The sequence below is a fragment of the Phalacrocorax aristotelis genome, chromosome 3 (genome assembly GCF_949628215.1).
Source record: "Phalacrocorax aristotelis chromosome 3, bGulAri2.1, whole genome shotgun sequence".
NCBI classification, from domain to species: Eukaryota; Metazoa; Chordata; class Aves; order Suliformes; family Phalacrocoracidae; genus Phalacrocorax; species Phalacrocorax aristotelis.
In genome coordinates, this window is record NC_134278.1 from 94,852,431 (window position 1) to 94,867,863 (window position 15,433).

General features: G+C 45.4%; 1 protein-coding gene across 3 annotated transcripts in view; it reads left to right on the forward strand.

Annotated features, from left to right (window-relative positions):
• The window catches only part of ACSS1 (acyl-CoA synthetase short chain family member 1), a 36,570-nt gene extending 21,474 nt beyond the window's left edge, over positions 1–15,096 (forward strand). For 2 of the 3 annotated variants that reach the window (XM_075088572.1, XM_075088574.1), the window contains 8 exons: positions 119–256; positions 834–926; positions 5,497–5,609; positions 6,548–6,674; positions 8,286–8,413; positions 9,964–10,027; positions 10,606–10,724; positions 12,505–13,197. In XM_075088572.1, coding sequence (XP_074944673.1) covers positions 119–256; positions 834–926; positions 5,497–5,609; positions 6,548–6,674; positions 8,286–8,413; positions 9,964–10,027; positions 10,606–10,724; positions 12,505–12,675 — 953 coding nt within the window. In that variant the 3' untranslated portion in view covers positions 12,676–13,197. Of the gene's footprint in view, positions 1–118; positions 257–833; positions 927–5,496; positions 5,610–6,547; positions 6,675–8,285; positions 8,414–9,963; positions 10,028–10,605; positions 10,725–12,504; positions 13,198–15,012 lie in introns of those variants that run through there. The other variant, XM_075088573.1, reaches the window with a different exon arrangement.
• The last annotated feature ends 337 nt before the right edge of the window (positions 15,097–15,433 follow it).

Below are 15,433 nucleotides of genomic sequence, written 5' to 3' on the forward strand. Positions count from 1 at the left end.
GTCTTGCTTTGTACTCACAGTAGTCACAGCTTTATGTTTGGGTGTTAACCCTCCTGCTGAGCATTTGCGGTGGTATGTCGGTGCTAGACAGATAAAAAGCCTGTTTGTGATCTTGCAGGTCGTTACTGGGAAGTGGTGCAACGGTTGAAAATTAATCAGTTTTATGGAGCACCTACGGCCATACGCTTGCTGCTGAATTATGGAGAAGAGTGGGTGAAGAAATATGACAGATCTTCCTTGAAGACCTTGGGATCAGGTAAGGGGCATGTAATCTTTTGAAAAAGACAGGGGGTTCTAGCTGGCGAAATGAAGGTACCAGAGGAGCTCGGCTAACCAGATGGGATGTGGTTAAAAGTAGATTATAAAGCAGGCTCCCTGTCTGGCTTTTCAGATATTTTCTCAGCAGAAGGAGAAACAAACTGAAGTTGGGGTCGTTGAACCTTAGTGTGATTGCCTGTTTCCTAGCTTATTTTGCAGGGTTGCATTCTGTCCTAAAAAGATTTATCCAGTGGTAAATGACATAACTTTGAATTTTACTGGCTTAGGAGACCCAAGCAGCATTTTCCTACATTATTTAGGATTCTAGAGGTTCTTATACATGACCTGCACTGATGAGTTACTTTCAGTGATATTTATTGCTTGCCTTTTGGTCTTTCTGGAAAAGTCAGTCCTCAGTTACATGAGTGCATCAGAGTCCTTTGCACATCCCAGCAAAAACGCTGTAAGCGTTCTGCTCGAAGATCATGCATTCAGCATGTTGTGCACTAAAAGGAAGAATGAACTGCCTGCAACCCCCTGAGTCACAGGCTGCTTCCTTTCTTATTTTGGTCTAGTGGGAGAGCCCATCAACCATGAAGCTTGGCAGTGGTTCTACCACGTGGTGGGAGAAGGGCGCTGCACCCTTGTGGACACATGGTGGCAGACAGGTAAAAGGCATCCTTTGGGGAGCGTGGAGGGTCCTGACCCTTGATAGGTTGCTGGTGGGTAGAGAATGAATGCATTTCAATTCGATCCAATGAGTCTGTCAAAAAACCCTCCTGGTGTTTTGATCAGCTTTTGAAAGTCACTGGGGAGTCTCAGCACATAATAGCAGTGTAATAGTGTACAAAAGCAATGTTGTGGTTTTTTTTCCTTTCTTTCTTTTCCCCTCTAAATGTTCTTTCATATTTTGAATGCTGGAAAATCTCAATTGGTTCTAGAAACAGGAGGCAGAGATTGAATTTCTGGGCAAAGCTGGGAGCAGGCGGCTTGAATTGGAAACTTCATTTTCAATTCTTTATCCAACTGTACTTAACCGTGATACGGTCTTATCATAAAAAGGCGTTTATAGCACCGTACAGCCACAATCTGCACTTAAGTATGCTGTGTTTCCCTTCCTGGGAATGATCAGGAGGGGAGGATGAAAAACTGAGCTGTGCAGTCAAAGGCATCTAGTGCAACTGCTCTGGCCGATCAGAAGGGAGTGAGTAGAGGCTCACTGGCTGTGCCTCAGGTGGGTAGGGGGCAGTGGCTGTCACCCAGTAGGGCTGCCTGGGAGCAGCTTCTCCCAGAAGTACTATGCTGTAGTTGTCTTCGCCCTGGACCTTTGAAGCTTCACAAAGGAGTGCGTTTCTGTTTTGGCAACATGCTTGGCCCAGCTGTGTGTATCAGTTAAGGCTTGTTTTACATTTACAACCTGCTGGACAGAGTGACTGGCTCTCATAGATCCCTGTCCAGTTGGAGCAGAGCTGGTCCCTGCCTCCTGCCCTCCCTGGCCAGCAGCAGGGGCAGGCCACAGCATTGCACTCTGGCTGGGGCTGTGGTGCCTGGTGGGGCCCTGTGCTTGAAGGAGTCCTGCAGCTCCTTCCCAGCCACCTCAGCATCTGGTCCACTCTTTTGAACATTCAAGAGTTGCTAGAGGCGTCTTGCAGTATGTCCTTAAGATGTGAACCACACAGTTTGCCATGGAGCTGTGGACTTAAAGGACACGGTACAGCTGCTGGCATTCTGCCTCTTCTGAAAAAAAGCTGTCCCTACTCTTAAATTTCTAGCGGCCATTGGGCAGAATATTCATTCCTTTTCCAGTCAAGCTGCTCCTGATTTCATCCTTATTCCTGCTAGCAGGCTCTCTCTTCAGGATCCCTGTGGCCCATCTCAATGTGATGAACTAGGTTCTGGCACACAACCAAGTTCAATTTAATCCAGACCAGACTTGCAGACTCTTTTTATTTTCAGATTTGAAATAAAACAACCTCAGAATTCAGAGCAGCTATGTTAACTACTGTCTACTTCAATCACTGATCTCTTGAACTGTCTGGGTTCTCACATGCTGAGCAGAAGGAAGGCTGACTGGCTAAGTGCTATATGCTTTCCTTGTCACTGCTCTGAAATAAAACACCATGGAGAAGCAGTTGATTACTGTACAGTGATGGAGCTGAGAAGAATCTTTTTTTGCTCTAACATTTTTTTTTTGTTTTAGTCTGTCTGCAGTTAGCTGGTGCATGCAGTGCACATACAGTGTCTCCTGTTTCCTCTGAAGTATAGGGTTAGATCTTATATTAAACCGTATTTCTCCTGGGTTTTTGGAGCAACAACTGTCAGGTTAAAGAACATTTGCTGGACAGTTTGTAAGGGCAGAGTGCTTGATCTGACCTTGAACTAGGCAGAGGTTTGCAGGTAAACAGTTACCAGCTCCTAGAAGCATAATATAATGATAAATATTCATGAAATTGGTTTTGTTAGAAAGGAGATTCAATCTTTCTCCACACTGGATGCTTCCAATAAGGAGGAAGCCAAATTAATCTTGGAAACATTATATAGGGCATTTGAATTTAAAGGGAGTGTGGAAAGAGATCATAGAAACAGTTTGATGGATGCTGGTTGTGGTCCTGCAGTGTCACCTCTCGTAGGCAATTTCAATATAGCTTGTTAATTGTAGCGTTGTATGCAGTGTTCTCTACAGTATGTTGCTCTGCAAAGCAGAAATGCGTTGCCAGCTAATAAAGCCTGGTAGGTATAAAGTTCAGCAAATGGTGATTTAAGAATCCACTTGAAAGTCTTTGGGTGAGCAAATGAGTGAGATAGCAATTACAAGAAGCAATTGAAGTAGTGTGGTATGTGCAGATGAGAGAGATGGAAATTTCCTGTGGCTTGTACTGTTAAAATATTAGGTACTGCTGTGCTGTGATTGACACTGATAGCATCAAAGCTGTGTTTGAGTTTCAGGTGTAGTTCACAGTGCAGAAGAGACAGTAGGTATTTTTACTTTTTCATTGGTTTTATAAAAAAGTACAGCTGTTATATGCAGCTGTGAACAAAAGCCGGTTTGAAAGACATCTCTGGATAGGCCCTGGAAGCTTTTGTTGTTGGCATCATCTTACAGCAATTTAGACTGGGCTAGTGTTTCTGAGATGGATTCCCCCCGAAGCAGTCAGTCCAATCTATCTGTGGTGGTGAAGGCAACGGTGGCAGAGTACATGCTCCACCCTGCTGCCAGAGGTGATTTACCTATGGCAGAGGGGAGCTGGTTGCGATGCATCACCCTCCCTGCTCAGACTCTGCTGTCTTTACTTAAAGTCTGGGTGGATTTGCACAATGGTGACGGCATGGGCACAGATAACATGGAAGTAAGCTTTTATTCTGCCAGCTCTGCCTCTAAAGAGACAGACTTCATAAGGGCAGGGTAGAGCCTAGAAGCCTTGCTAGCTGTCATCTGGCAGTGGCTAAAATAGGTACTTTTAAACTAGTTTAAAACAGGTCTTTACCATGCAAATAACTTTTAAAGCACCCTTGCCACCATGCAGCTCCTTCTGGAATGTGACTTTGCTGCCTTATTTGCAGCTGGCTGCAATATGTGTAGGATGTGGCAAAACCCATGTTGAAACATAGCTTCCAGTGCTGTATTCAAAACGAGTACTGGCTTAGGAAGAGCAACCATCAGTTTAATCAAGCTCCCTGCTCTGATGCAGATTTTGTCTGTGCGTATAGAGAACAGTAGGTGTCTGGCGTGCTTTGTTATTTTTCTGAAAAAATTCAACACGACCCTTTCAAAATAAACAGAAACACGTGAAGTAGATGCGTGCCCATCAATGAAATGTGGAATAATTTTATGTGTAAGCCACGTGTGAAACTGTTTTCTGCAGGTCTGAAGCTTAGGGTTCCTCAAAAAGACCCTTCCTCATAGCTATGTCAGGGCAGCTGGATGCAAATTCAGGGTCAAATTCAGCCTTTCCAACCCCTGGTTTCAGTTTTCACAACCTCAGCAAAGCTGTTAGAGGAATGCACTCTCAAGGTGGCAGAACGTACCTTTATTCATAAAGTGTATTTCTAAAAGCCTAATACCCCTTTGTTTTTGTTGCTCTGTTGTGTTTCTGAATTAGTTTTAGATTAGAAAAGATCTGATTAAGGTTGGAATCTGATTTAATGTTCCTCCCAGCAGGAATGAAAAAGGATGATTAAAAGGTTCAATTTTGAAGAGAAGATAAGCTCAACCTGTCTGTAAGGGGTGGGCTAACCTCATACTCTGTAATAATAGTAATTCAGAATCATCAAGTGCTTTTCATGCTAACCTTAGACAGCTGTAGAAACAGCACCGGGAGATAAATCTCCTGATGTGCTTATACTTTCCCTGTAAAATCACTTCTAAGGTAGGAAATGGGGCTGGTGAGTACTGTCCCTGCCACCAGGCGCCCTGTTAGTGTGAGAAGGGCCTGCAAGGGTGTAAGTGCACGTTAGAGTTGTATTTGTTGCTGGTTGGTAGCTGGAGGAATGGTTTTTTCTGTGAGCTGACTTAGGGAAACTGTAGGGGTTATTCATGTGTGCATACTCATGTGTATGTATTTGTGGGCTGAATCACTGGGGTCTTTACTGTGCCCAATTGATTTGCCATGGATGGGACTGTGGGAAGGCTCTTGAATGCACACATCGTGGCTGCAGGGTCCATGGGCTGTCTGTCCGGTGCCAAGCCAGCCGAGGTAGCCCATGTACTGCTCTCCTCTGAGCCTCTGAAGAGCTAAGCCTGACATCACTGATCCTGATGCTCTGGGGCATGGGGAGCTGCTCTTACCCTGAGGTGGCTGCTTGGTCACACTCTGTGGTTTGTCACTGATGTACACAGGGGACAGCAATCTGCAGCTAGCACTGAATGATGCATCACGCAAAAAGGGAGTAGGAGCAGCTCTTGATCCAAGCTCACCAAGGGGGGGACCTGCCTGCAGCTCCCTGTTCTCTACCTGCTGCAGTGTCCCCTGTAGATAGAACAGGCCTTAGTGGTGTCATCCTGCCTACCAGACATTTTTCTATGTTTAGGCGTTTCTTATATTCAGAAAGAGCTCTTGGTTTATCAGGTCTGTGCTGCTTTCAGATAGCTGTGCTACTTGGTGTTGTGTAGTTCCTTCCTAGTGGCGTTTTATTGCAAGGTGGCTTGGCTATTATCTTCTTTAACTAAGAAGAGCTGGCATTTGCTTTCATCCAGCATCGGATGGACCCCAAAGATTTTGTTTTTCATTATTCTTCCAGAAACTGGTGGCATCTGCATTGCCCCACGGCCTTCAGAGGAGAAAGCTGAGATCGTTCCGGCTATGGCTATGAGACCTTTCTTTGGGATTGTGCCTGTGCTGATGGATGAGAATGTGAGTTGAGGCTGTGCTGGGTGCCCGACAGAGAAGCTGCTGTGTGTTTCTGCCTTAACCACCTTTCTGATGGCAGAGGAACAGGATCTGGAAGGATGTTTGTTTCTACGCTAAAATGGTAGAATAGATGAGCAATTTATGTATTGAACATATCTCAAATGTCCATAGAGATTGCCAACCAGGCATTGCAAGCTGTCTGCAAATCTCTAGAGTGTGTGCATTTTCAGCACCACTTTTATAGTCTTTTACCACTTCTGATTAAGAGCTGCTGCCTCCATTTATGAGAGTAGTCAGAAGTCACACAGCTCCTGGGAACCCAGGGTTGAACAGTTGGAGCAGTGCATGGAACATCCAGTCACATGGCAAGACTGGAGCAGCCAACCGGACTGGTGGAGTTTTCCAAGGGAAATGAAAGGCATGAGGCCCTGTGACTGTACATTTCTGTGAGAAGACTGGTGCTGATGTGTGAAGCTGTGCCAGGTGCTCCCCACCTGCACTCTAGTACCCTGTTGAACAGTAAAGCGTGTAATCTCCTCCATATACAGTTTGGTAAGGGAATGTTGCAGTTAACAAAAGTGCAAGTGGAAGGCAGGGGTCCAGTCATTTCCCTGTCAGCCTCACCCCAGACATCCTCTGGCTGCTCGGCACATCTTTGCTGTCATCTTTGCTGTCATTGCCCTCCGGAGAATCACAGCACTCAGTTTTCTTTTAGTCTTACAACTATGTTCTCTGCTGTGCTGCTGGCCTTAAGGGTTGAGGAAGGCATGATATAGACAGTGCGTAGTAGCTCCATAAGTGAATTAATTTCTCCACCTGTGGCCCTCTGCTGGCAGGCTGCAGTGAGCAACAGGGTGGCTCTTGTCAGATCAATGACACAGAAGCACTTACTTATTCCTATTTTGCTCACCTGATCATTCTTCCTGTGCTTGACTCTGCAGGGAAAGGTTATAGAGGGCAATGAAGTGTCTGGTGCGCTCTGCATTGCCCAGCCATGGCCTGGCATGGCAAGAACAATCTATGGAGATGACCAGCGATTTGTTGATGCCTATTTCAAAACCTACCCAGGTAAGGAAAGTGCCAAGGGAAGGCAGTTTGCACTGCAGTATAAGCACACTGAATATTTCCAGCAGCACTTTGTGATATTTCTGTACTAGCCAGATCTTGATTCCTTGGGGTCGTGTGTCACGTGTTGCAAGTGTGCACTAATGGTCTTAGATAGTGTTGACCTTTCTAGCTGTCAAAAGGGAATGTGTTTTTTAGAAAATTTTAATGCCCAAATTTTAAAATCCAAATATGTTTTCTCTTGGGCCATGTTGGGTGATGAAGTACCTGCTCCATCACTTGAATTGCACCACTATCACAGGCTGAGTTACATGCTTCACTTTTAAAAACATGGTCAAGTTGTGTCTGGCAAGTAATTAGAAGTGGCAGGGAAACATTTTTTGTAGGAGATTAGACAATTGGGAGCAACTGAAAGGTATTTGAAAGCTACAAGGTAGACAAGAATTAGAGAGACAATCCTGTAAGTTGTACAAAAAGTGTTGGTAAATAAGAATGGGAAACTGGTAGAAGAAATTGAATGAGCCCACAGTCCCTTATTACTCACTACATGTTCGCATCTGAAATCTTGCTGGTATTTAGTTGGTAGTTGTTTAAGTGATTTGGAAGGGCAGGAGGCGTGACTGAAAGTCCATGAATTGACCAATAATGGGTCCTGGCAAGAACCATCTCAGATTTCGCAGCACTAGCTGCCTGCTGCTGCTCAGAAGTGCCAGAGGAACAATTCAGATGCAGAATCTGTGGCATCAGATGTGACCTCAGTGACACTGGAGTTTCCTGGGACCACTGGGTCTTTTTCAGTTTCCATCATAAGTTTTAGACTCTCCAAACACCATGCTTATCATGGGTGTTTGCTTTTTTCTAGCTAATCTGATAGCAGTGTTTCTGCCATGCTCATATGCTAGAGAGGGACTGTTATCTGGGATCTGAATCTTTGTTATCCAGAGAGAAAATGACTTTTCATCAGTCCCAGTGTAAGTGATTAAAAAAATTGGCAGTGTTCCCATGTACAGAACATAATAGAACTGCTCCCTTTTGGCTGAACAGTTTTAGTTTTCCATGAGCACTGAGGTGTAGCTAGCAGCAGACTGAAGTTTGACCAATAGCCTATGGCATGATGGCAGGTGGCATTTGAAGTGGTTTTGTCTTAGAACTGCATGCACCAGGCCTGAGCATGTAGTTGCAGTGCAGCTGTAGGCATGTAAAGCCTAGGGAGATCAGAGAGCCCCTCTTGGTTTTGTAAATCCCAGAAGGTATCACAGTGTTGTGTTGCCAGACTTGTTTTTACTACAGGGGACATCAGCCACTGTTTGCTGCTAATTGCCTACAGTAATTTTGCCCATCTTGGAAAAGATCTGACCTCCACTGTCTTAGTGCTGCTCAGGGACTTACTAGGAGCCAGCACAGCCCAGGTAGAGCAGGAAGGTTGGGGATGGCAGAAGCAAGTGGGAAATGGTGTGTGTGGCAGGTCATGCAGCTGTAAGCTTAGGAGTCGCTGTGAGCTGCCTGATCGATGCTACCCTACTCACCATCCTAGAGTAGTCTGTTCTGCATGAGACCCCAAAGCATAGGCTGGCATGCTTCCTGCTGCTGACCACCCACGTGTCTTTGCTGTAGGTTACTACTTCACAGGGGATGGTGCTTACAGGACTAAGGAAGGCTATTACCAGATTACAGGACGCATAGATGACGTCATTAACATCAGCGGACACAGGCTCGGGACGGCGGAGATAGAAGATGCAATGGTAAGTTCTGAGCAGGTAGAGGTCCTTTGACAGGGTGTATCTGTGGGGCAGAGTGGCCCCTTAAAAGAAGCTTTATGAATTTCAACAAGCACAGGGTCTGTTGCCTTCAAACCACTGCCCCTGCATACACACAGCAGCTTGACACATAATGAATAGCAAATGTGCAAAAGGAAACAGCACCCTTATTAAGGAGATGACGAACGGGCAAGTGAGAGAGCAGTCACACCTTGGGCAGTCAAACTGTCAGAGATGTGTTTCTTGTCAGTGATGTTGTACTGTTGCAGTTGTAATTTTTGATGCTGGTGGAGTCTCCATAAGGGGTTGTCTCTCCTGTTTGCTCTTTTCCTCTGCTAACGCCTAACCTCTCCTTCCCAAATCTGTGGTTCTTGCTCGTCTGAACTAGCTGTGTACGCCTGAGAATTCAGCAGTGTTAAATATGAAGCAACATTGATTCACGTCAGCTGCAAAGCTAGCCTGTCATTTTGAGAGAAAATAATATTAGCTCAGGGAATTGAAAAAAAGATGTCCTCAGAGCATTTATCTTCAAAGCTTGACCTGAATATTTATTTCTATATTATGTGCCTTGCCTGCAAATGGCGCTTAAATGTAACATTTGATAAACCTGCGCTGTGTTCACAAGGCACACAGCATCCTACTGTCTCCTCTGTGAGTAAATTTTTTGTCTGTGTGGGTTTCTGATCATAGATACAGGATCCAGTTCCTCTCCTACTCTGTGTATGTGTATGCATGTGTATACGCAAATATATTTATATGCTTAGATTGCTTTGTGAGGTTTTCTTTCATATTTTAATCTAATTTAAGAAAGCATAATCCAGATTTTGGTGTGAGATTCAGATATGCGATTTCCTCTAGTCTGTACACAAAATGTCTTTGTACTGCAGAAGAATGTTAAATTAAACTCTGAAGTGTGACACAATAAATCACTGTTGTGTAGCATAATAATAAAAATATGCATTCAGCAAAACAACCCTTCTCCCCTTCTGGGAAGACGAAAAGGCCTGATTCTTTCTGCCTTCTGGTGTGCTTTGGGCACTTATAAACACCAGTCAAATGTGGACTGTGATGTTGGCAGCTTCACATTTGCTCTGCTGGCGACAGTTCCCTGTGGCACAGAGCGATGCAGGACTGGTTTTGCTTGTGATTTGGCCACGGCCAGTCACCACTTGGGACCCTTGCCATGCACACACAAGAGCCCAAAGAAAGAGAAAGCAGGTTTTGAGCTGGTGCAAATTCGGCTTAGTGTGCAGTGGGCTTAGCAGTGTATGTAAGAGTACTAATGTTTGTATTTAAAAGCATGGTCAATCCAGTGAATAAATGCTGCTCCCAGAGATGGGGCCATGGCTGTGGCCACCAGCTGACTGTGTGGTAGGAAGGCAGCATCCAGCTTTCCTGTTGTGCTTTCAGCAGGATCTGCGAAGGGGAGGGTGAGATATGGCAAGGTGTTTTGTTCCTAAAGCAACAGGCGCAAACTCTGCAGGGCTTGAAGCAGTTGTTATGCTCTGTGTGTTTTTGTTTCATATTTTGTGAAGGCTGATCACCCTGAGGTCCCTGAGACAGCTGTGATTGGATATCCACACAAGGTCAAAGGAGAAGGTATGTGAAAAGCACTGTCCTGACATGATACCTACATACACTTTCCTTAATTTCCAACCTGGGCTCCATGTTAGGAGGTGTCTAGGGAACTGGAGGGCAGTTATCCTTAGGTTGACTTGTGTTGCAGCCCCAAGAGGCAGAGGCAGCCATGAAAATAACTGCATGTTCCTAAGCTGGGTGCAGGTATTACTCCCCTAAACTGTTTTCACACATAGTGTTTACATATATGGTAGAGCTTCCTTAAAAAGGATTGCGCTCAGACGTGTCCTTTGAACAGACTGGGAATAGCTGATTTGCATTGGCCAGCTTTTGATCCCACTGTCACTTTGGTAATTTATGTTGAGTTGTCATTGTCACTGAGATCAGTCTGGTCCACAGATGCCAAGACAAGGCTCGGCCATCATTTCAGGGATGGAGTCTGACTCTCTTTTGTAAACAAGATCTATGGTTTTCTTGGCAGTCCCTAGATTGCTCGTAGGAATGATTTGAAACCTGCTTTGGCATTTGAATAAGCATCCCTGGTCTTGCCAGCCAGGATCTAATAGGAGGTATGTGGCTTCTGCTCATTTGTCTTCCAGGTGCCTTTGCTTTCATAGTGCTAAATGAGCGGACAGCTCATATAGACCGTGTCAAAGAAGAGCTCAAAACCATAGTGGCTTCCAAGATAGCAAAATATGCTGTGCCTGACCATATTCTGGTAAGTGGCAGACTGTAACTGGGACCAGGAGCAGGAGTGGTCACATTGAGCAAGCCTCACCTTCCTGCCTGCAGTGCTGCTGTTGTCCCTCTCTGGCAGGACGAAGAAGCAGAAAAGCAGAACTAGCTGGGGAGGGTAGGGGAGGGCATGTGCTCATTCTCCGTGCCTGAGGATCAGCAGTGACCCAAGAGTGGCTCGGATATTACAGCTGGTTCAACCTACAGAGCAGCTTCTTGGTGGGGCATGTTTTAGAGCTACCCTTGAGGCTGCTCCATTTGGGCCAAGTGCTGAACAGTACTTTAAATGGGAAGCACAGAGAGTGTTGAGAGCACCAGGCTTGGCAAGAGCTCTGGCAAAGGGGAACTCTAGGCCCACTCTGTTCCTCAAGATGCACTTGATGTCCCTCTTCACTGTGCAGCATCATCACTGCTCCACATAGCTCTTGCCCTCAGCTAGCCCCTTGCTGAAGCAACACAGCGCTGCTCTCTGTGGCCCTGTGCAATGGATCAGATAAACACCCACTGAACTGTAGAGAAACACCACAACCTTCAGTGTCACTGTGGGGCAGAGTGACACTTTCCACTGCCCAGCTATTTTGCACTGTTAATTAGCATCAGCTCCAGATCCCAGAGCACTGGCTGTCTCTATTGTGTTACTCGGACAGCTGTTCAGCCTGACCCTGGGAGTACTGATGAACACCAGGTGCTGCTTCAAACCTGCTCACCTTTCAGCAGCTCCCTTTGTGTGTTTTGGGAGAGTGCACAAAGCTGCCCCATAGCTGCTCCCCAGGGCCTGTCTGCATCCATTTCACTCTCTGCTTGGAGACAGTGACCAGACCACCTCTTTGAGGGGCTCTGCTTTAGGCACATGCAGGGAAGGGGGACACAAAGACGCAGGTTACAGAATACAACAGGAGCAGGCAAGGGTGGCTTATTCAACCTGGAACAGCCCAAGACATCCTCAGTGGATTGGAGTTGCTCCAGAACTTCCAGGTTTGCAAGGAAACACCTCTATTTCCCTGCGTTCTGGGGTAGTCCTGTGGAGAAGTGCTACAACTCTTTCCTTCGATGTTAGTTAATGCTTTGGAGTTTTGTAGCCTATTGGCCTGATCATGCAGCAAAATGCGAGACCTGCTAGCATCTCTGGTGCCCGAGAACTCTTTACCAGGCTCAAAGCCTGGTAGTCTGCTGCTGAGTCCTTTGCAGGAAGCATAGCCAAGACATTTAACATACTTATGGTTATGAAGGAAGGTGTGTAAGCTGACAGATATAATCAGGCAGAGAGAAGCATCAGCAGACGGAAGTTATTCCTTGAGGAGGCCCCTGTAGTTGGTGTGCAGTATTGCGTACTTTATATTCCTGTCCTGTAAAGGAGAATATGAATGTCTGTTCTGGTAATGTGTTGATCTGTGTCATCATCCTGCCTGAGTTTTCAAGTGTAACTAACTTTATAGTTCAATAGTTAACAGCTTATTCAGGACCTGATTCTCCAAAGTGCTGTGTGTCCTGTAGCACCCAGCCTGGAGATACACAGCAATGAGTAAATGGGGAACAAAGTCCACTTAGGTAAGAATAAGATTTATAGCACAAGGAATTGATGCTAGTGACACTCCTTTCCTTGGGTGTAAACCAATGTGCTCAATGGTTTAGTATTTCCCAGGAGCCTCAGAGCAGCTGTGGCCATGAGACAGTGTGCCGGGCTTAGGACAGTTCAGCCAATTTTCCTTGTGGTTCCCAGCAGGACAGGTTCAAATATGGGTGTGCCTTTCCTTTCTTTGCAGGTGGTGAAACGTCTTCCTAAAACCCGATCTGGGAAGATCATGAGAAGGCTGCTGAGGAAAGTAGTCACTGAACAATCAAACATGGGAGACGTCACCACGCTTGATGATCCAAGTGTCGTCAAGGAGATACTGGATGCTTACCAGAAATACAAGGAGAAGACTTCCTCATAGCAGGCAGCTCTGGAACCATTCTCCTCTGGAACTGCAGAAGGTCTCAAATAAGCAGGCAAATGACATAGTTCTCTCTTGGTGTTTTGTTTAAAAACTCTGTTTCCCCTGTAGGGAAACAAGATTTTCCACTCCACAACATATTTTGAGATGCACAGAGCTAGGAGCAATCTGCAGTTTTGCACAGTCAGTGAGCTCCCTTTCATTGCTTTTAGGGCTGATGTAGAGCAGCCATTGGTGGTTTGAAATGTCATCAGCTATGATGAAATTTAATACTAGCTGAAGCAAGATGCAGATGTTAATGTTTTTCAGTTTAATGCTTCTGTACAGGGAAATGTTTTTATACAATACTTTTGCTGTTTTGAAAGAAACCCTGGTATAAACTTCATAAATTTTTTGTTCAGCTTGGATGTCCAAGTTCAAGTAGCTGTATTTCACTGCAACTGTGGTGCCTTTTCAGCAATGCTGGGTAGACGATTCACATGTATTATTAGGGAAATAAGAAGGACATTGCTAGTCTGATAATTCTTTCTTGTGTTTACCCAGTCATTACCCTTCGACTTTCCTCATAAGGATTTGTTCCTACCACTATATGTCCTGGGAGTTGCCAGAGATGGTGAGCCTGTCACCCTTCATGTCCCACCCAGGCAACCCAGCACTAAGCACTTCCACATGCACAACTGAGCCACAAAGCCTGCTGCTGGGCTCCCTACGTGTCCTCAATGCATTGCCAGTTGCATAGGAGGGGTCTGGTCCCATGTGTTTTTATTCTGCCTTGAGAAACTGAGATTACCAACAGGGTTTTTAAAGTAACTGTCCTCTTCCTCATCGGTGATGACAACTGATCAGTGTTGTCCATGGTGGTTCGCTTCTGCATAGTAGGAGTGGTGGTCTACAACTGGTAGATCTTTGTTGCCAGTTGGTGATTTGTGTAGGTGCCTTTGTTTCTTGAAGTCACTACGAAAGGGATGATGTTTGCTTGCCATCTGTTGGCAGAGCATTGGGAAACAAAATCCTGAAGTGGTCAAGAGATGTTTGAAGCTGAGAGATGTGCTGGAGGGTTCATTGTGACTTGCTGGGCTGTGTGATTTCTGGCCAAGGAATGGTTATTTTAGCCCACTCCCAAATGGCCTCTAATCTTGTTTGCTCCAACAAAGACAGGCACCTACCTGGAGGTAGGTTGGTTCTCCTGTCAGAAGTTATGACTTAATGCTTATCGTTTCAAGTTGGGCCCTACCACGTCTGCCCCTTCCGCATGCTGCCGTGCTGATTTTCCAAAGAGTTAAATGACAAGTGGGTAACTGCAAATTGCTTAATTCGCAAAGAAGAAGGAAGTGCCTCTTAGATGCCTTCTGGAAAATTATGCTAGCATTCCAGACCAGCAACCTCAGAATAGCAGGGAACAATAACCTTTGTCTTTCGTCTGCTTTCAAAATTGCAGCTAATACATTCAGTGTTTTATTTCTGGACTCGTTTTATGATGAACACATTTTGATTGAAGCACTCTTTATATTTGGGCTGTTCAGAAGAATTTGCTAGTAGATCTCCTGTCCTGTACTGTGCCACTGAAGGTCATGGAAAAGCCTGTAGGTGTCAAATGCCTTTGAGACTTCTGCCACTGCTAAATTTGCTTGAAGCTGGCTGCGGGGTTCAGAGTGGTTGGATGGGCCACGAGCATGCCAGGAAGGCACAGTAGGGGACTCCCTCCCCTTTCCCTTGGTGCAAAAGCTCAAGGTATACGCCAGTGTAGCATGGTCAGTGCTGCTTCTGGGAGCATGTACCACAAGGGCTCAGGCATAGCTGCTTCATCTTAACCTGCCTAAGCCAAGTGACTGCTAACCAGAGTTCCAGTGCTGTGGCTGGGGTCATTCCACCAAACCTTGCAGTTCTGCATCTGGCTTTCTCAGATGACAGTCTGCTTAGTTTCATGGAGCTGTGTGCTTTGGCCCACCAAGCCCCTGAGTAACTGGCAGAATCGCCATTTTTTTTGTCGTAGTTTTACAAGGGTTACTTATTGCTGAATTTAACTGGAGCAGCACTGGCTTTTCCAGTAGGAATATGTACTAGAAAGACAGTCTGTGCACCTAACTGGAGGCAGGAAAGGCAGGGAGGAAATGGCTAGATGATCCTGCAGGACTGGGAGAGGAGTGGTGAGTTTTTTGGCCATCAGAGATTCTAGTACCAAATGGGGAAGCAGCCTGCTCGCAGTATGGTGTGTTCTCAAAAGACAGGCATGTTGTCTTAGATCCCAGAGTTCCTCTGAGTACACTAGCTTGATTTGCTGGTTTTTTTTTTGTTTAGTTTGTTTGTTTTATTAAAATTTATTTTAAACCTCTCTAGGGACTGGGTAATACAGTGGGGAATATCAGACTGCAATCCATTTTTGCTTAAGGTAAGTAGACACCCTGTGGACTTTGTGGGAAGGTTTGATAGAGTTGACAGGATATTAGTATTTTAGGAGACAGCCACTACATATATCCTCTGTTGCCATTGCAAAAAAAACCCAAACAAACAAACAAAAACCCCAAAAAGTAAACCAAGCCCCACCCCCCCCCCAAACCCAACAACCTTTCCTTAAGTGATTTTCAGGTGGGAAGCAGCCAGGAGTTAATGCTTTTGACAGAAAAAGTAGACTCCCTTGTTCAAACTACTTGTCTCCATGCAGTCTGAAATACACTGTGGAGGAAGAAAAATGACTTGAACAATATTACACACTTTCCCTTTAGTCAAGAAAGCATTTCCTATATTAGGGATATAGAAT